The 20,274-nt window shown below is 44.3% G+C and overlaps 2 protein-coding genes across 2 annotated transcripts in view; one reads left to right on the top strand and one right to left on the bottom strand.

Moving 5' to 3' along the window:
- The first annotated feature begins 1,600 nt into the window (after positions 1-1,600).
- LOC129822768 (very-long-chain (3R)-3-hydroxyacyl-CoA dehydratase 1-like) lies at positions 1,601-15,131 on the top strand. The gene is made up of 7 exons (XM_055881156.1): positions 1,601-1,816; positions 7,584-7,701; positions 7,908-7,926; positions 8,486-8,574; positions 8,881-9,002; positions 13,749-13,927; positions 14,227-15,131. The coding sequence occupies exons 1-7, from the start codon at positions 1,698-1,700 to the stop codon at positions 14,307-14,309; spliced, it is 729 nt and encodes a 242-aa protein (XP_055737131.1). The 5' UTR covers positions 1,601-1,697; the 3' UTR covers positions 14,310-15,131.
- A 2,318-nt stretch (positions 15,132-17,449) lies between these two features.
- LOC129822767 (collectin-12-like) overlaps positions 17,450-20,274 on the bottom strand; it is a 45,473-nt gene continuing 42,648 nt past the window's right edge. The window contains exons 5-10 of the mRNA XM_055881155.1: positions 19,116-20,159; positions 18,503-19,000; positions 18,237-18,373; positions 18,031-18,140; positions 17,718-17,863; positions 17,450-17,575 (exon numbers count right to left, since the gene is read on the bottom strand). Of these exons, the coding sequence (XP_055737130.1) occupies positions 17,556-17,575; positions 17,718-17,863; positions 18,031-18,140; positions 18,237-18,373; positions 18,503-19,000; positions 19,116-20,159 (1,955 nt within the window). The 3' untranslated portion in view covers positions 17,450-17,555. The remainder of the gene's footprint in view (positions 17,576-17,717; positions 17,864-18,030; positions 18,141-18,236; positions 18,374-18,502; positions 19,001-19,115; positions 20,160-20,274) is intronic.

Genomic DNA, 20,274 nt, shown 5'->3' with positions numbered 1-20,274 from the left:
ACTGCCCCCTTACCCAACACAACACTGCCACCTTACCCAGCCCAACACTGCTCCCTTACCCAGCCCAACACTGCCCCTTTACCAAGGCCAACACTTCCCTCTTATCCAGCCCAACACTGCCCCCTTACCCAGCCCAACACTGCCCCCTTACCCAGCCCAACACTACCCCCTTACCCAGCCCAACACTGCCACCTTACCCAGCCCAACACTGCCCCTTTACCCAGCCCAACACTGCCACCTTACCCAGCCCAACACTGCCACCTTACCCAGCCCAACACTGCTCCCTTACCCAGCCCAACACTGCCCACATACCCAGCCCAACACTGCCCCTTTACCCAGCCCAACACTGCCCCCTTACCCAGCCCAACACTGCCACCTTACCCAGCCCAACACTGCCACCTTACCCAGCCCAACACTGCTCCCTTACCCAGCCCAACACTGCCCACATACCCAGCCCAACACTGCCCCTTTACCCAGCCCAACACTGCCCCCTTACCCAGACCAACACAACACTGCCCCCTTACCCAGCCCAACACTGCCCCTTACCCAGCCCAAGACTACCCCCTAACCCAGCCCAGCACAACACTGCCCCCTTACCCAAACCAACACTACCCCCTAACCCAGGCCAGCACAACACTGCCACCCCAACCCAGGCCAACACTGCCCACCTAGTCTAGCCCACCACCACCCCGCTAACTACCAACCCCCTAACTAACCTTACAACACTTCCCCTTTAAGAAAGTCCAACACTGTCCCACTAACCCAGAACTACGTTGTTCTTTTAACCCAGTCTAACCCTGGCCCTTTAACCCCGGTCAACACTGTCCCTTTAACTTGGGACAACACCACCCTTTTAACCCAGTCCAAACACCTTTCAAAACAGGATTGTCAAAGCTTTGCCGTTTTGAATGCAACTCCTTCCAGCCCCTGCAGGCAGAGGGCAGTACCCTACTGTAAATCTGAAAGAGATCAAAGGAATTGGAAAGAGCTCTGAAATACAATTAAACATCAAGTGGGGACCATTTGGGTTAGTGACTTGGACTGAAACAGGTGTCGGTACTGTTTATATTTAGGTGCAGGAGCTCCACAATACTTTTGAGCTAATATTCTATAAGAGGAACAGGAGCTCAAGCAGTAGAACATTTTAGGCGCCAGTACGGATTTTTCCTGCCCAAGTCAAGCACTGGTTAGTGACGTTGAGGCCTTAGAGATGTTGAATGCCCAAGATGGCTATCTATTTCGTATTTATGCACACTTAAAATAAACTGGAGCTATTTAAATGGTGAGTATTTATAGTTTAGAGCACTCGAATATTAAAGGCATAGAGGATTAGGATGACATCATATGTATGGTTATCAATTTTGACCGCCATTGTTCATCAGGGTACAAAACTACTTGTATAACTATCATTACCCTAATATCCAAGTGAAATGATTATAGTCAAGAATTCATGAACCGTTACAGTTAAATAAAATGTAACTAACGAAGGCAGTGCCACTACCGGGGCAAATGCTTGATTGAATGACTCATTGACAGCGGGACTTTTCTTAGGGACATGCCACCACGCACTTGTTGCAGCAATAGTCCCGCGAGAGGGGTGCCGTGGGTACATTGACGGATGCCCCTGCTGCTCCCAGTCCCAGCTGTCAGCTGCGCTCGTGCACCGTTTCTGACTTTCCCACTCTGTCCCCGGTACCATGGCGTCCATGGAGGAGGACGGCTCGGTTGAGGAGAAGGATAACAACAACAAGAAGAGAACGAAAAGTGCAATCGCTGTCGCATGGCTTACATTTTACAACATCGCCATGACGGCCGGGTATGTGGATAATTCTACCCTATAGCTGATTATGAAGTAGCCACTCCCTGAAAACTTCGCTATGCACCAGAGCGCTGTGAGCAAGCGTGTGTTGCTGTGAGCAAGCGTGTGTTGCTGTTTATAGGTCCGTGGTGTCTCTGACACTGCAAGTGTCTCATTCAGTTGCAGTCAGCAAAATAAAAGTAAGGGACTTGAAATGAAAGGGTTCCAAGAAGACAATTCTCAAATAATCAATATGACTATCTTTTTTTACATTTTAAATAACGGCGGTGGAAGTGCGGCACCAGGCGGGAGTTCAGTCTGTCCAAATACGGTCGATTACACGATGTCAGCGTCATACCCAGCCTTACCTTGCAGTGTTGCAGTGATAAGTATAGCCGGAGCGCTGACACTGGAGCTCCGATCTCGGAGAATGAAATGCGCAATTGGCATATTTTTATAACTGCAATTGTATGCGTTTTAAACCGCGCGGGCGCGACGACGCAATTGTTTTACTCTAGTGTTCTTAGTTATTTTAGTGAACTCACTAAACGAACTTACTTTATTGGTTGCCAAGTTTTCAATCATTTATTAATCTGTTGATGGTGTCTTAAATGAATCTGCATTGGTCTGATGAGCCACTTTAACGAGGAATTCTCCTTTTTGGAGATATGCATAAAATGCGCATTTTAAGGATATATTGGATCCACTTTCACTCAGTGATCTCCACTTCCACTCAATGTAGTTTATTGTCTGTTCTACGCATAATGGGTATTTTGGAATTACATGAAGGTGTGAAAACTAAGTTCAGTTGTCTAGACTTTTGTTCACAATGACCAAGAGGTGGTTGGTTATAAGCCCCTGTACCTGATCTCCCTCATACAGAGTAAACAGATACCAAACTTTTGATTCAAACATTCAAAGAGCTGTTAAAATATTGACTATTGCATTCGAACGGTTCTTTTTTTGTCCCTTCGCTCCGTATGATAGCACCAACCTACACCCACATTATTCAACAATCCTTATATGATAGTAACTGTTAGTAACTGAACCGTTTTGCAAGTCCTAAACCCAGTTAATGTAATTAGCGTCAAACAAACCCGAATAAATTATTGTGCTGAGACTGAGAGAAAATATATTTACAATAAAATAGGAATAGACTCCCAAGTAATGCACCTCTTCCCTGGTAAACCGCTGTTTCTTTTTAAAGCGGCTTGTGGTTGGAAGCAGATAATGTAGAGTTTTCCATGTAATCAAATAAGAGTTAGGCAAACCTTTGCAATATAGGCAAACACTTGTCCACAGCTTGTGCACCTGACCGACCAACCACCTGAGGTCAAACGGTGAACGGTAGCCACTAGGCTATAATGGTAGCCACTAGGCTACAACGGTAGCTACAACAGTACCAGGTCTGGTTTTCAACCTGGTTTAACAGTACCGTTCCTGTATAACAGACTGTAGCAGTAGTGTATCTCTCACCTATCCCTGACAAGGTTTGAGTTAACCTCAAGGTACACTATAAAATGTCACATAAACTGTGATTTACAAGTAACATACAGTACCAGTCAAAAGTTTGGACTCACCTACTCATTCAAGGGTTTTTCTTTGTTGTTTATTTATCTACATTGTAGAATAATAGTGAGGACATCCAAACTATGAAATAACACAAACGGAATCATGTAGTAACCCAAAAAGTGTTAAACAAATCAAAATATATTTTATATTCTTCAAAGTAGCCACCCTTTGCCTCGATGACAGCTTTGCACACTCTTGGCATTCTTTCAACCAGCTTCATGAGGAATGCTTTTCCAAGTGTTGAAGGAGTTCCCACAAATGCTGAGCACTTGTTGGCTGCTTTTCCTTGACTCTGCGGTCCTACTCATCCCAAACCATCTCAATTGGGTTGAGGTCGGGTGATTGTGGAGGCCAGGTCATCTGATGCAGCACTCCATCACTCTCCTTGGTCAAATAGCCCTTACACAGCCTGGAGGTGTGTTGGGTCATTGTCCTGTTGAAAAACAAATGATAGTCCCACTAAGCGCAAGCCAGATGGGATGGCATATTGCTGCAGAATGCTCTGGTAGCCATGCTGGTGAAGTGTGCCTTGAATTTTAAATAAATCATGACAGTGTCACCAGCAAAGCACCACCACACCATCACACCTTCTCCTTCATGCTTCACGGTGGGAAGCACACATGGGGAGATCATCCGTTCACCTACTTTGCGGCTCACAAAGACATGGCAGTCAAAACCAAAAATCTAAAATTTGGACTCATCAGACGAAAGGACACATTTTCACCGGTCTAATGTCCATTGCTTGTGTTTCTTGGCCCAAGCAAGTCTCTTCTTCTTATTGGTGTCCTTTAGTGGTGGTTTCTTTGCAGCAATTTGACCATGAAGGCCTGATTCACACAGTCTGCTCTGAACAGTTGATGTTGAGATGTGTGTGTTACTTGAACTCTGTGAAGAATTTATTTGGGCTGCAATCTGAGGTGCAGTTAACTCTAATGAACTTTTCCTCTGCAGCAGATGTAACTCTGGGTCTTCCTTTCCTGTGGCGGTCCTCATGCCAGTTTCATCATAGCGCTTGATGGTTTTTGCGACTGCAATTGAATAAACTTTCAAAGTTCTGGAAATGTTCCGCTTTGACTGACCTTCATGTCTTAAAGTAATGATGGACTGTTGTTTCTTTTTGCTTATTTGAGCTGTTCTTGCCATAATATGGACTTGGTCTTTTACCAAATAGGGCTATCTTCTGTATACCACCCCTACCTTGTCACAACACAACTGATTGGCTCAAATGCATTAAGAAGAAAATAAATTCCAGAAATTAACTTTTAACAAGGCACACCTGTTAATTTAAATGCTTTCCAGGTGACTACCTCATGAAGATGGTTGAGAGAATGCCAAGAGTGTTCAAAGCTGTCATCAAGGCACAGGGTGTCTACTTTGAAGAATCTCAAATAGAAAATACATTTTGATTTGTTTAACATTTTTTTGGTTCCTACATGATTCCAGGGTGTGTTATTTCACAGTTTTGATGTCTTCACTATTATTCTAAAATGTAGAAAATAGAAAAAAGAAAGAAAAACCCTAGAATGAGTAGATGTGTCCAAACTTTTTACTGGTACTGTATCTCACGGGCACTTAGAGGATGTCGGTGTAATGTCCAGGGACTATTCCTGCTACGAGCCCATTTAGCCATGAATACTGAATCAAGGGACCAAGTGTGATCTAATGGGGGTTTTAAAATGTCTGTAAAATAATAGTTAGCTCAATTTAGTGGAATATGGAATATGGTTGAGGAAACTATGCAACTTTGGCTTGCCTCATTAATACTGTACGGAATTGTGATCCTATGACAAACATTTTTGTAAAGTTACACATTTTAGAGAAAAAGAGAACAGCTGTATGCCAACACCCACGAATAAACCTTCACAGACACACCTTGACAGAGATCCATAACACTGCTGACCTAGTAGACGTGTGAATGTAAAGACACCACAGACCATTTCCCTCAGGTCATGCGTAGTTTAAAAAGCAAATGGTGAAAAACAGGGGCGGTATTTATCAAGCGTCTCAGAGTAAAGGAGTGCCGATTTTAGGTTCAGTTTTGCCTTTTAGATCACATTGAATAAGATTACATGGACAGGGAGGACCTGATCCTAGATCAGCACTCCTACTCTGAGACTCTTGATCCATACGGCCCCCGATCTTCTGTGTAAGTTCTGTACAAGAACTCTCACACCTTTCTGTTGTTTACCCTGATCTTTATCCTTGACTAAAGCCACAGAGAATTAGCTTTAAATGGTCCTCAAAATGGATCTTCAATTAAATAGTAAAACATGTAGTATTGATTTTAATTCAAACATATAAAGGTCACAAGGCCCAATTAGGCATATTACTGTGATAGCAAAAACTTACATATTTTTGTTGTATCCTGTGTGTAATGGACCAATAAAGATTGTATTGTATTAGTATAGTGCTCTACAAATGGTGTCTGCACGTGATGGTTCAGGGATTTGCTTGATAAAAAAAAAAAAAATCTTCAGTTCTTCCTGAATGTAGTTTTGGCAGTAGCGGGGTTGCTGCTAGTTCAGCGAGATGACAAGCTGAACAGCTTTTCCCACAATTCTGTGTTTACATTCTGTCTGGCATATAGCTCTGCTGTAGTGACTGATGTATAGCCAGATTAGTGTGTGCAGTACCAGGCTAGAGACAATTATCTCCTCTGTAGAAAGAACTTGGTGCTCCCTGTTTCACCAACTGATGCGGTGGATGTGTTCCAAATAGCACCATTTTCCCTACATAGTACACTACTTTTAACTAGAGCCCTGGTCAAAAGTAGTGCACTATGTGTGGAATAGGGAGCCATTTGGGACTTATAGTGGGTGATGAGAAGGCATACAAGTTTAGTTGGCGTCCATTCTGCTTTCGCTTACGATAGTACTGTAAAAGCCTTACAGGAAAAATAAACAACAAATTTGAGCATGTGAAAACACGATCTCGTGAAATAAATGTCAACCGTTTTTCACATATTAACGCAATTCCATATGTTTAGATTTAGAGTTTCAAGTTGAATTGAACAGTATAAAACAATCGGAATGGAGAAAGACCCATTGAAATCACATAAAATGTATATGTTGCCGCCCTAGGGTCACGCACTACTCATAAAGCAAATGTTTTACTTATAGTATTCAAAATACCGTCATACCGTCTAATTAAAGTACTATGATAGGATATTTTGTCCATATCGCCCCGACCTACATGTGAATCTGTAATTCACATGTGAGGTGAAAACATGTTATTCTTTACTGAGTTCTCTGTGAAAAGGTGGTGTTAACATGTGAACTCTACATTTAATACATGTCAACATATTTAATGAAAATGTCACGGTTTTTTGTAAGGGAATGAAATGATATGGGGGTTTTAATGTAAATGGTAAGATGTTCAGCTAAAACAGTGTACAAAATCTTTAATCAATGACGGTATGATCACATTTGACATGACCACTTGGGATTTGAACTCATAACCTCAGAATTTGGGGTAGGCTGATCTTTCTGTTGCGCCGCAGTCTGTAGTATTCCTCTGCACGTTCATTACCATTACTCCTCAATATGATAAATATAATAGTTTATCTTGAGTGTATTTTTAACAAAGCTGAGATTTACTTTACTTAAGTCCAAAGTGTAGGAATACAGGTGAAATCAGTTATTGACACAGACATGGTGGCTCAGCAAGAGATCGGAATGCTGTGAACCAAGAGGTTGTTAGTTCAAATGTGAAATAATAATTACTGTATAAATAAACACACACATTTTAATCATGTATTTCAAAGTCTGTCAAATATGTCAATTGAAAACACTGTATGTTAAAAGCCCTGGTTGTTTGTGTATCCTAACTAATCATTTTTGTTTGCAGGGCATCACGTGTGAAATCGCATGTGAATAATATTCACATGTGGAAAAATGTGATCCACGTAAACGGTTATGTGATCACATGTGAAAATCCACGCGGCACTTCATGTGAAATATGATCACGTGTGAAGTGTTCCCGAAAGCAAATGATTTCACATGGTTTCACATTTTCCTGGAAAGGAAGTAGGCTAAGTCAAAAAGACGACGCTGAAGAAGCTAAAAGCTTAACTATGGAAACAGTGATTGAACTGTGTACTTTTATACAGTAACTCCAAAGTGGTATCTATTCGGTAATCTATGTCCTTCTCGTGCACACTCTAATGTAAAATACAGTTATTCAGATGTTATAAATATTTGATCTTCTTTTCCAGGTGGCTGGTTTTGGCTATGGCAATGATGCGCTTTTACATCCAGAAAGGCACACACAAGGGTCTGTACAAAAGTATAGCAAGGACACTCAAGTTTTTCCAGACAGTTGCGTTAGTTGAGGTGAGTTTCTGGAATATTGGCATAGTTCTCTATACAGCCGTATTCAAACAAAGTATTCAACGAAGACAGTTGGGAAAATAGGCAAATGTTGAAATTACTGGTAAGATCCCTCTGTGTGCTTTAAATACTTTGACGCTGAGAGCTTTGATGCAGAGAAGAAGTGAGGAGAGGCGATTCACTCATTCTGATTTGTTATCTTCTTTCAGGTGGGGCACTGTGCAATCGGTACGTATTGTCTTGAATAACAACCATGTAATGTGAGGGCCTCCCAAGTAGCGCAGCGGTCTAAGGCGTCACTACAGACTCGGGTTCGATCCCAGGCTGTGTCACAGCCGGCCGTGACTGGGAGACCCATGAGGCGGCGCACAATTGGCCCAGCGTCGTCCGGGTTAGGGGAGGGTTTGGCCGGCTGGGATTTTGTTGTCCCATCACGCTCTAGCTACTCCTTGTGGCGGACCGGGCGCCCACAAGCTGACCTCAGTCGCCAGATGGACGGTGTTTCCTCTGACACGTTGGTGCGGCTGGCTTCCGGGTTAAGCGAGCAGTGTGTCAAGAAGCAGTGCGGCTTGGCAGGGTCGTGTTTCGGAGGACACACGGCTCTCGACCTTCGCCTCTCCCGAGTCCATAGGGGAGTTGCAGCGATGGGACAAGACTGTAACCACCAATTGGATATCACGAAATTGGGGAGAAAAATGGGTAAAAGTACCAAAAACAAACAAACATATAATGTGAGTATCTCTTAGCTCTGACAGCAATGTTTATTTCCCCGGTTCTGACCCGCTAGGAATTGTGAGGACCTCTGTAATTGTGACCGGGGTTCAAGTGTGTTCACGAATCTTCATGGTGTGGTTCATCACCAACAGCATCAAACAGGTGACTAACACATTTATCACCAAATAGGTGTTTTGTAACTCAGGTTACCGTCTACATTAAGATGCCTTGGAGTGGGTGAGGTTAAGTTGCCCCTAGACACTGATCTTGGATCAGTTTAGCATTTTCCCCACCAATTGTTAAGTTTAGTATTGGGGGACCGGAAGCTGATCCTAAATCTGTACGTAGGGGAAACTTCACCCCGGAGCGCAACTGTAGTAATATCCTACTATACAACATGGACCCCATTAACTGTTAACTAGCTTCTCCTCCCTTGTTTTGTCCCTATCCCTGTTGACTTTCTGGAAGATCCAGAACGAAGAAAGTGTAATCCTCTTCCTGGTCGTTTGGACGTTGACAGAGATTACCAGATATTCATACTATACATTCAATCTGCTCAACCACCTGCCGTACTTCATCAAATGGGCCAGGTGGAGATGGGGATGGGAGGGCCGGGTTTGGGTAGCTCTGGTTCAGTGCGTTTACATGCGGCTTGCTGATGCAGAGCCTTCTCAGCATCAGAAAGCTGCACGTAAACGCCCTGGACAAGAGCTAGGGTTTGCGGTGCTCTTACAGTTCTGTGCATGCCGGTTTGGTTTGATTGGCGTTTCCCCTGGTATGCTTCCCAGTATTCGCCTATAGCCATGCATAAGGTATCTCTTGGCTCATAGCCAGGCAGCATGTGATCAGCATGAGTGTGTTGTGTTTATTGATTAGCCCGTTCAATATGGATGTTGGCTGACCTAACTGCTAACACTTAGTACTCTGGCATTATCACTTTGATTTATGGGCTAAGACAGTTGTGGGTAACCAATGGATTACGTGCTAGGCGATCAGGCATCGATAAGCATACAGATCAGAGATTGGAGAAAAGGTGGCGACACCATCAGTGCAGGGATTGGGATTTATTCTCGGGCCATATGGATGAAGCATCTCAGAGTAGGAGTGATGAATAAGAACAACAATGAATAAGAATACATGGACAGGGGACGTGATCCTAGATCAGCATTCGTACTCTGAGATAATAAGGTTTCCCCTCATATTCAGCTCTGAGTCAAGCTGTTATTGTCTTTCCAGATGTGGATGACGTAAGGATGGTGTCATCTTTTCTCTCCTACTTTCAACATTCCTTCACGCCTCTTTGATGCAGACCCACTGCTCGTGTCGACCATAGCGCCACTGATTTTGAGTCTTTCACCCACTGCACCAGACCTGGGTTCAAGTACTATTTCAAATCATTTCAAAGACTTTTATCTGTGCTTGATTAAGCTTCCCTGACTTCCAATGGAATAGTCCCAAAGGTGCAAACCCAAACCTATCTGGCACGCGAAGCAAGCTTAAGCGAACGCCACAAGTATTTTAAACGGTTTCAAATACTATTTGAAGCCAGGTCTGCAATTCACAATCTCAGACATGCACAACTACTGTAACACATGGCATTAGCTGACGGTGACAGGGGGTTAGGTGTCGGTGTTACCTCCCAGTCCAACAGCTAAGCAGTACTGTAGTAAAAAGACCTATTTCTTATGTGTATGTCATTATACACAACGCTCATCATTATACACGACACTCTATTTACCACCGCTGTCAGCACACCGGTGACATAACGTGGGACTATCAGGAACACTGGTGAGACTATGAGAATATGAAGGCCCTCAGATGAAATGTGAGCACTGGTGAAGAATGCCTACTACACACATGGGGAGCAATCTGACCGACCTAGAGTCCTGGGGTCCTATGGCTAAGAGCTTGCTGCTTTCCGTTCGAAATCGGAATGTCTAGAAATCAGATTTGCGACCGACCCCATTTTTTGGCTATGAGTTTGGGTGACAGTGAGTGACAACGAGACTGCAGTTTTTCCAATGACTTCAGCAAGTCCGATCTTGTTCCTGTCACCACAGTACTGCACATTCCGTATGTTTGTTTACATGTAGGACAAATCTCTTGGGTTTGCGGGTTTGCTTCACCGGTCTTGATCGGTCAGTGTAACCCCTGTTTTCCTCCGCTCTCGTCCACCCCCATTCCCCGTCCCCCTCTGAGTGATCTCAAGGGTTCCTTTAAGCAGGGAGGGGAGGGGAGGGGAGGGGGGCAGCCAGGTCCCCCAGTGGGCGGGAAGAGGGGCTCATGTTCAGCTGCTCCTGTTTTTAAGACCATCTGTTTTGGGAATGGAATGCTCGCCCAACATTTCACTCACATCCGCCAAGATGCTCCCCCGAGCCGCCACCACGTTCTTGAGTAAATCAGGGATTCTTACGCACCAACATCACCACATATATAGATCCCTCTCCTTTGATAACCGACTCGTTTTAATCCCCCATACATTTTTGTTCACTTTTGAAATGGAATACAGTAGTGTAATTAGCCGTATATTAATCCTTCCTTTCTGGGTTGTTTATTAACCAATATTTAACACTGTGGCACGGTTTCCTGGATACGTATTAAGCCTAGTTCTGGACTGAAAACCAAGCTCAGTGGAGAATCTCCATTGTAAGTGCTTTTTAGTCCAGGGCTAGGCATAACCTTTGTCCGGGAAACGGCCCCCTGTACATTTTGAATAATGATGTGCAGAAATCCAGTAATGTTAAAACACTTAGAAAATTGTTAATTAAGCTGATCATTTGGTTGGCATTCAGACCTGTTGGTGTTCAAACAGCTAAATCGTTTTTTAAGTGCCAACTGTATTTTTGAAAACTTCCAATCTGGTTTTCGGGCCCACCACAGCACAGAGACAGCCTTAGTTGGAGTGATAAATGATCTTAGAGCCAACACAGATGCCAAACAGCTCTCTGTCCTTGTACTATTAGATTTAAGTGCTGCAGTCAACACTGTTGACCATAATGTCCTTCTGGAGAGTTGGGTTGGCCTCTCCGGTCCAGTTCTAAATTGGTTTAGGATCTATTTAACCGGTCGAGAGTTTTTTTTGTCACCCTTGGTGAACATAACTCAGAGATAATACATATCACATGTGGCGTTCCACAAGTTTCAATTGTGGGTCTGGTACTGAACAACTTATATGTGTTACCCCTCGGCAGCGTTATCAGAAAGCACAGTAGCTGCTATGCAGACGATACACAACTTTACATCTCTATGTCATCAGAGGATTTTAGCTCCTTGGATAAATTAGTAGACTGTATTAGTATTTAAATACTTGGATGGCTCACAACTTCCTCTGGCTAAATCAAGACAAGACCGAGGTACTTATTGTTGGAGCCAAAGCACAGAGAGTGAATCTAGCCACACATTTTAATTCACAGGTAATAAAGATAAAACACCAGGTAAAAAACCTAAGTGTTATTTTAGATTCTTAACTCCACTTCGAATCACATATTAGGAATGTGACCAAAATAGCTTTTTACCACCTGAGGAACATTGCCATGGTGGGGCGTTTCTCTCTCAGGCTGATGCAGAGAGACTTATCCATGCTTTTATTACAAGGTTTGACTTCTGTAATGCTCTCCTATCTGGTCTACCCAAGAAAGCCATATGTCAACTGCCAAACATACAGAATGCTGCAGCACAGATACTGACCAAGACCAGACAGAGAGCACACATTACACCGGGTTTAAGGTCTCTTCACTAGCTGCCTGTGAGTTTTTGAATTAATTGAAAGATTATTCTATTGGTTTTTAAATCAATCCACGATTGTGCACCCCAATACATGTCAGATGCTTTTAAGTTATGTACACAGTAGGTCCCTCAGGTCCTCTGGTTACTGGCCTTTTAACTACCCCAAAGCCTAGGACCAAGAGGCATGGAGAGGCAGTCTTTAGTTATAATGCCCTCGTCCTCTGGAATAGCCTGCCAGAGAACCTGAGGGGGGCTGAAACTGTGGACATGTTTAAAAGAGATGTTAAAACATATTTTTAGCTTTGCTTTTCCTTAGGGTGCTTTTAATTTGTTCAGTTTGTTTCATTCTTTAGTTTTTTTATCTTATGTTTGTTGTGTAGTACATTTTCAGCTTTTATTTTCATTATTTTATTTGTTTTTTCCTGTAAATGTCTGAAATGTGCTGTATAAATAAAGCTTGATTTGATTTGTTATACACTACTGTTCAAACGTTTGGGGTCACTTAGAAATGTCCTTGTTTTTGAAAGAAAAGCAATTTTCTGTCCATTAAAATAACATAAAATTGATCAGAAATACAAAGTAGACATTGCTAATGTTGTAAATGACTATTGTAGCTGGAAACGGCATATTTTTTATGGAATATCTACATAGGTGTAGAGAGGACTATAATCAGCAACCATCACTCCTGTGTTCCAATGGCACGTTGTGTTAGCTAATCCAAGTTTATCATTTTAAAAGGCTAATTGATCATTAGAAAACCCTTCTGCAATTATGTTAGCACAGCTGAAAACTGTTGTCCTGTTTAAAGAAGCAATAAAACTGGCCTTCTTCAAACTAGTTGAATATCTGGAGCATCAGCATTTGTGGGTTCGATGACACGCTCAAAATGGCCAGAAACAAAGAACTTTCTTCTGAAACTCGTTAGTCTATTCTTGTTCTGAGAAATTAAGGCTGTTCCATGTGAGAAATTGCCAAGAAACTGATGATCTCGTACAACGCTGTGTACTACTCCCTTCACAGAACAGCGCAAACTGGCCCTAACCAGAATAGAAAGAGGAGTGGGAAGCCCCGGTGCACAACTGAGTAAGAGGACAAGTACATTAGAGTGTATAGTTTGAGAAACAGATGCCTCACAAGTCCTCAACTGGCAGCTTCATTAAATAGTACCCGCAAAACACCACTCTCAACGTCAACAGTGAAGAGGCGACTCCGGGATGCTGGCCTTCTTGGTTAGAGCCAGTTTGCGCTGTTCTGTGAAGGAAGTAGTACACAGTGTTGTACGAAATCTTCAGTTTCTTGACAATTTCTCGCATGGAATAGCCTTCATTTCTCAGAACAAGAATAGATACTAAAAACATGTCAGCCGTCACTATGGTAATCAGCCATTTATTGGCCTAATTCATTGGCAAATGCTACAAGACACTTTTTCAAGATGGCATACATTTCCCCCCTTCAATTTGCAGGGTATGCATTCCAACGTAGTGTGAAGTTGAGTTTTTTTGTTGTTCTTTGCTGCACGGCCCTTAAGCTGAAGTGTGTGTGTGTGTATGTGTGCGCGTGTGCATGCCTCTGTGTGTTTGTGTTATTGATGACTATCCTCTCCCTGTCAGATACAATATGTTTATCATCATGTACCCTCTCGGAGTGGCCGGAGAACTCCTGACTATTTACGCTGCTCTGCCGTTCGTTCGCAAAACCGGAATGTTGTCCATGAGGCTCCCCAACAAGTATAACGTCTCCTTCGACTACTACTACTTCCTCCTCATCGTTATGCTCTCCTACATCCCATGTAAGCAGCTACGCACAGCGCATTTGGATGTTCAGCCTATAGGTGGATGTTAGTTACTCATGGGTGTTGGTTGTCTCTTGTTTTGACAAGTAGAATTGTTCAGGAGTTCAGTAGTTTGCTGTTGTTAATTTGGATTGTTTGGGGTATTTGGGGGATGGTTTGGGTTGTTTTGGATAAGTAGTAGGACCCAGTGTTTGATGGTTAAGTGCCTTTCTCTCTTTGAAGGCTTTTTGTTCAAATATTGATCTGGACTGGATAATTGTTTAGATTGGTGGGTAAAATCTCTGTCTCTCTCCTAGTGTTCCCACAGCTCTTTTTCCACATGCTCCGTCAGAGGAGAAAGGTTCTTCTTGGGGAGATCATAGTGGAGAAGGACGAGTAGAGCCGCCTCACCGTCCAGCACCTGGCGTTCGTTTTGGAACAGCGAGCCCAAGTTCTCCACACTGCAACGCAAGCGACCGGGCGAGTCAGACCACTACCGACATCACGGGATTAACCAAGTAATAATCAGGGAAACCGGATTATGACATTCACCACAATAACCCAACTGGATTAAATACAAGACGAATCATTACCCAACAGGAATAACCTTCATCGGAATCATCACGAACAGACATCAGTCAACCAGAAGAATCATCACAGAACAGGAGTAGTCAGCGGAATAGTCATTCATGTGGAAAAGGGAATAAGTACAATCTATAGCTTGTATAATCATCATCATCTCAAAACTGGAACACTGTGCCAGTGCAGATAGCTAGAGCCCCAGAGAGAGAGAGAGAGAGAGAGAGAGCACTGAATCCACTAGGCAGCATGGCCACATCATGCTGTCCTAAACCTCTGCAACCTGATAGCATACTGCACTGATTACCTGCTCTCAGCTGCAACAGTACAATATTGGAAGGCGCTTGCTGTGCATTGGGTCAACCACACAGCAGATACATACTGAACCCCCCATCAGTGCAACATACAGGGAGTTCGAGGGAACCAGGGACGGGTGATATGTATGAAAGGAGGGATGAGGCCCCTGAGCTGGTTTTTGTCTCTTCTTTTAAATTGGAAATACATTTTTTAAGCGTTTTCCACCACAGTGATTTTATACATAAGTAAGCATGTTGCAACAATGACTAGGCGGAAGCTCAAAAAAGAGAAAAAGTTCTGCATTAGACGTATTATACCTCGACAATAAATATGCTGCTTCCTCGGAGTATGTGTGTTGTACTTTATTTTGTAAACAATGAAATGTGAAACGCCACCGTTAGTAGGTTATTTTATGCACAGATCGGATCATTTGAAGAATTACTTCATTTATTCACATATCACATGGTTGGCAATTCTATGGTTTTGAACAGTAAAACACTTGCATTGAATGTTATTAGTACTTTAGGTGTAGCTTAGACTAAACAAAAAAAGTATGTGTTGCTTTGCTCAGCTCAAATGTTCTCTCCATGTTGCTTTAATGTTTACCAAGAGCTCAGTCAAATGTATTTACAAGTGTACATCTAAAACAAGGTTGAATCTTTGCAGAAAAGCGCTTTCTTTTGAAAGTTCAAGACAACATAGGAGACACGTAGAAAAGATACGAGATACATTACATCTGAGCACTCACAGTCTTCAGTTAGTCAGTGTTTTGTTCTTTAAGTTTAAAAATCTGTGTTCAGGAGCCATTGTCCTTGTTGGTAATGTGCTGGTAGTTAGCGTTAGATTCCCTCTACTAAAAGGTGCCACTGTGTCAGATCGTTTCAATCTTCTGTGCAGCCGAAAGGATAGATTGGGAGTGGGGTCATCTAATTGTATGCACTGCGATACCCAGCCCTGTGCTACAGTGTGCTGAATGAATCAACATCATGCTATGAATCAGGGCTAGACAAGGAGGAAAGAAACAATCAAATTCAATGTCAAAAATGACTGGACTATTATTGTTTTTCCAGTCACAAATGTACGTGTGAAGATACAGTACAGTATCATGGATCCGAGGATGGAATCAACTTCCTGCCACCATAAAGGCAAATGAGACCTCTGGTAGGAGCTCCAGTAAAACAGACGTGCTGCGTTCCAGGCGGACTACATTGCACTGCCAGAACTCACAACACCCGGATAGGTGTTCAGCAGCCACGTCATAACCACGTCATGTGATGTAGCAACCTGACTGCTCAGTCGATGACGTGGCATTGGTTGATGTAAGGCAATGCCTGCAATGTAGTCATCCTGGAACACGACCAGTAGGGTTGTGATGGTCATGGAATTGTGGGATGCTGTAATGGCCAGGCAAATGACCACGGTCCCCGTAATAACCATTAGAATAGTAAAAACATTTTTATTTAAAAAAATTTAGACCCACATTTTCTCCTCACCATCGTTACTCCTGATCACATGTGCTGCCATATAAATAGAATGACCAGAACGGGGTGTCCTCGTTCAAGTCAATGATGGCATAATGGGTGGACTGGCGGCCATTGTGAGTGTACACATAGGAGCAGAGCAGGAAGTAAAAGCAGGATGTGCTGTGATTTGCTGATTCAAACTAAACTGACGTTACAAAAAAATACATTCCATCGCATGAGCCACATCAGTTAACATCATTTGAATTAACATTTTAAATTACCATGACAATTATGGCATCACAATACCAGGCGGCCATTGCGAGTTTACCCATGAGTTCATCAGTCAAATTGCCAGGGTTAAAGGTTCCAAGCCCGTTCTATTCTTCCTATTTCTATATGTGCTGCTGCTGCATTTTGGGGGGCGTCGCACGCAACCATTGGTTGATGCAATGCAACGTTTGCAATGTAGTCAGCCTGGAACGTGACCACAGACTATTGCTACTTTGTGGAAAGTTCACACTCATACAACGACACAGGCGCCATAAGCAAACATACAGTACCGTAAAGAAACACTAACACGTACACTTGTGCAATCTTGACTTATACAACCAAGCAGACTTTCTGACTGTTATGTGTAAATACATCATTTATTCAAATCCATGTGTATAATAACGTAGTTATATATATAGCTAGACAGTTCTTGAGGTTTTGAGAAAGGACTGGTGTTCCTCAAGGATAGCATATCAGCGACATTTCCTAGCTTTTTATTGCGCATCATTTTGCACCTTACATAATTGTGGAACTAGACTTTAAACCGTGAAAGGCACCATGGTGATTCCCATTGGCACTGCTAAAATAATGATCTACATTGGAAAAAAAAAAAAATGCAATACGAAAATATACATTCAGATAATCAGATATAAATGGACTTAAAGTCGTACCAAAAAAAAACAGCATTAAAAAACAACGAGACCAATCTACGAGTCAATTACTTGGGTCGTTATGTAAAAACAATATGGATCCTCTCAACTCTTGATTGTCATGTTGTTGTAATGCAAATGGTGGAAGTAATGGTCTGGATTCACTTTGGAGGATAGCTGAATCTGGCCACTAGAGGGGGAAAGCTCAGTGAATGCAGCCTTAGTCCCGATTCAGGCATGTGCAGTTTGTCCCTCGTCTCTCTCCATACAGCATATCCATGCAAACGTGTGTCAGAGGGCTAGTTACACTTGTGGGTGGAACATAATGCTGCTCACCACACCGCCTCTGACTCAACCGTGCTTCTTTTTCTTCTTCCCCAGAGGGTGCTATAACCCTGGAGTTTTTGCTGTAGAAAATGATATTACGTATAGATTATACAAATATTTTTGAATGCAAACAATATAACTTAGACAGAAAAACCGATGCGGATAGAAAACTTCAGAGACAGACAAACAGACACACGACGAGACAGACAGACGGATACTCACAGCTCTCCATGGCTTTCTCGCAGATGTAGCTGATGAGATCTTCACAGAAGAAATCATTCCACAGTCCTTCGTGGATGAGGCCTGCGCAGTCCTCTCCTCTCTCATGCCCGTGGCTCCAGTTGTCTGGCTGGCCCGGCTTCCACTTCCTACAACCACACAGCAGAGGGCACTCACACACTGAATTCCTTCCAGCTATAGATACAAATTCAGTGAGGACTGAAACCGAACTTCAGACACCTTCCCTTCAGTCACACATTGATGTCAATGCGAGGTCTCACATGGATCAGTCTGGTCACTGAGGTACTATACTCACGTGAAGGCAGGTTCAGTTCCATCCAGCCAGTGCCAAACATTCTCCTTCTCCCTATCTGTCAGACCCATCCAGAAGTAGCCCTTTCCAGAGGTTTGCTTCTGCAGCCATTTCTGAGGGGGAAAAAAGTAAACATGATGTCAGTAATGTCACTCATTTTATGACTGTTCAAACAGATTGTATTACAAAAGGCTTATAAGCACTGTCACCTGTTCAGCTATGTCGTTAATGATCACCATTGACGCAGTCTGGGCATCACAGCTTTTCTTTGCATCGTCAAAGTTGTGCAGCTCCCTGGAGAAGTGGTAGCATTTGTCTCTGAAGCCAACCCACTCATGAGGACAACCTGAAGTTAATATGGTTATATTGTCAAACTATCACCAATTAGCTCATGTCCTGTCAACTCATAGATGGTGTTGACAGAGTGATACAGAGATATTAATGGTGTATAAAGAGTATTATGAGTGAGTCTTACCTGGGGCCAACACTGTAGGGGCGGGGAAGTCACTCTTCAGAGAGACATAGGCCAAAGGCACTGCTGCTACTGCTGCAGGTCGGGCAGGATGTCCTGGTAGTCCAGGTGGCCCTGGGGCCCCCACAGGCCCCATCGCTCCCCTGGGTCCCTGTACCCCAGCTGGCCCCACCTGTCCTAGGTCTCCCGGCGGGCCCTGGGGCCCCTGAGGACCGGGCTGTCCGTCTCTCCCAAGGAGCCCAGCCGTTCCTGGCTCACCCTTCGCCCCCGGAGGTCCTGCCCTGCCGCCTGACCCTCGGGAGCCCTTTGAACCTGGGTTGCCCCGTGAGCCTTGTTGACCTCTGGAACCTGTTAGTCCCAGTGGTCCTGGAGATCCCTTCTCTCCACGGAGCCCCTGCACCCCAGGCCCACCTTTATCCCCTTTCTCCCCCTTCTGACCGGCCTGACCGGCCGCTCCCTGGGGTCCTTTGTCTCCCCGCGGGCCTTTGGGACCAGGTGGACCTGAAACAAGAACCAATATGTATTCTTTTGAAACGTGTCTGTTCAACGGTATACTGTTTACAACACACTTCTACGTGAACAAAATAAAAAGCTACTATTTAGTGTGTGCCCTCACCCTGGAGAATGGTGAAGTTGGTGATTAGCTGTGAGTGCTTGCTGTCCACCAGTTTCATCTCCTCCATGACTATGGAGAGGCTGGTGACCTCCTTGTCGAGGCGGGCCGCCAGGTCGTCCTGCTGCGACCTCAGTGTGGTGGTGTCCGACCTCACGTCCAAAACCGTGGAGTTCAGGTCAGCCAGGTAGTCGGAGTGGCGTCCCACTGTTTCAGCGCAGGTGCGCAGCTCGTTGAGGTTGAGATTGATGGCGCCCAGGAGTTGGGTTGTAAAGCTGATGTTGCCCGTCACACGGTCGATGCTCCCCTCCGACTCGTCCAGGCGTATCTCCAGCTGGTCGAACTTGGAGGAGGTGAGGTTGTCATGGTCCCTCTGCTGGTCCATGATCTCCCTGAGGGTCTGGTCGTGGTTCTCCGCCAGGCTGGAGGTGTTCTGCAGCTGTCCGGACAGCGAGGCCAGCTGAGAACCCACGTCCTCCAGAATGTCGTTGTTGGCCTTGGCCAGGACAGAGGCGTTGGAGGCCAGCACCTGGAGGTTCTGCACCTTCTCCCGCAGCCAATCAGCGTCCGACTTAGTCTGCCTGGCCGTCTGCTCTATGCTCTGGAAGTCATTGCGGATCTTCTGGATGGCCTGGCTGGTGTCGTCCACTGACCTCTGCAAAGCCAAGATCAGGCCCCTTTGTTGGGCCTGGGTGAGGTTGAGATTCCCGATGCTGAACTTGGCCTGGCTCTGCTGCCGAACCTGCTCCTGAAGCTCCGTCTGCAGCCGAGCCGTGTCGTCCTGAAGACCCTCCATGGTGCCGCCGTAGGCCCGCAAGGTGCCGTTGACGGACCTCAGCATGGCTGTGTTGGCATCCAGCAGACCCTGGATGGAGCCCTGGCTGCCTTGCATGTCCTGGCCAGCATCCTGCAGACGACCCAGGGCTGCCCGGTTACTACTGCTCCTTTCAGCCACCTCGGACAGCTGCCTCTGCAGAGCCCAGATGTTGTTCTTAAAGGCCTGGATTTCTGTGGTGGTGTTCTCCGACTTCTCGCCAGTCTGGTCATCTGGGAACATGGGATGAAATTGACGTGGACTTTGTAACTGAGAGTTGGATGAAGTTACACTTCTCTCAATGATGAATGTTTCTAAAAACAGCTATTCTGATTCATTTGATGTATT

Source organism: Salvelinus fontinalis, chromosome 25, assembly GCF_029448725.1.
Source record: "Salvelinus fontinalis isolate EN_2023a chromosome 25, ASM2944872v1, whole genome shotgun sequence".
NCBI classification, from domain to species: Eukaryota; Metazoa; Chordata; class Actinopteri; order Salmoniformes; family Salmonidae; genus Salvelinus; species Salvelinus fontinalis.
The sequence above is the reverse complement of the archived record's forward strand: the minus strand, read 5'-3'. Positions and strand labels throughout refer to the sequence as shown.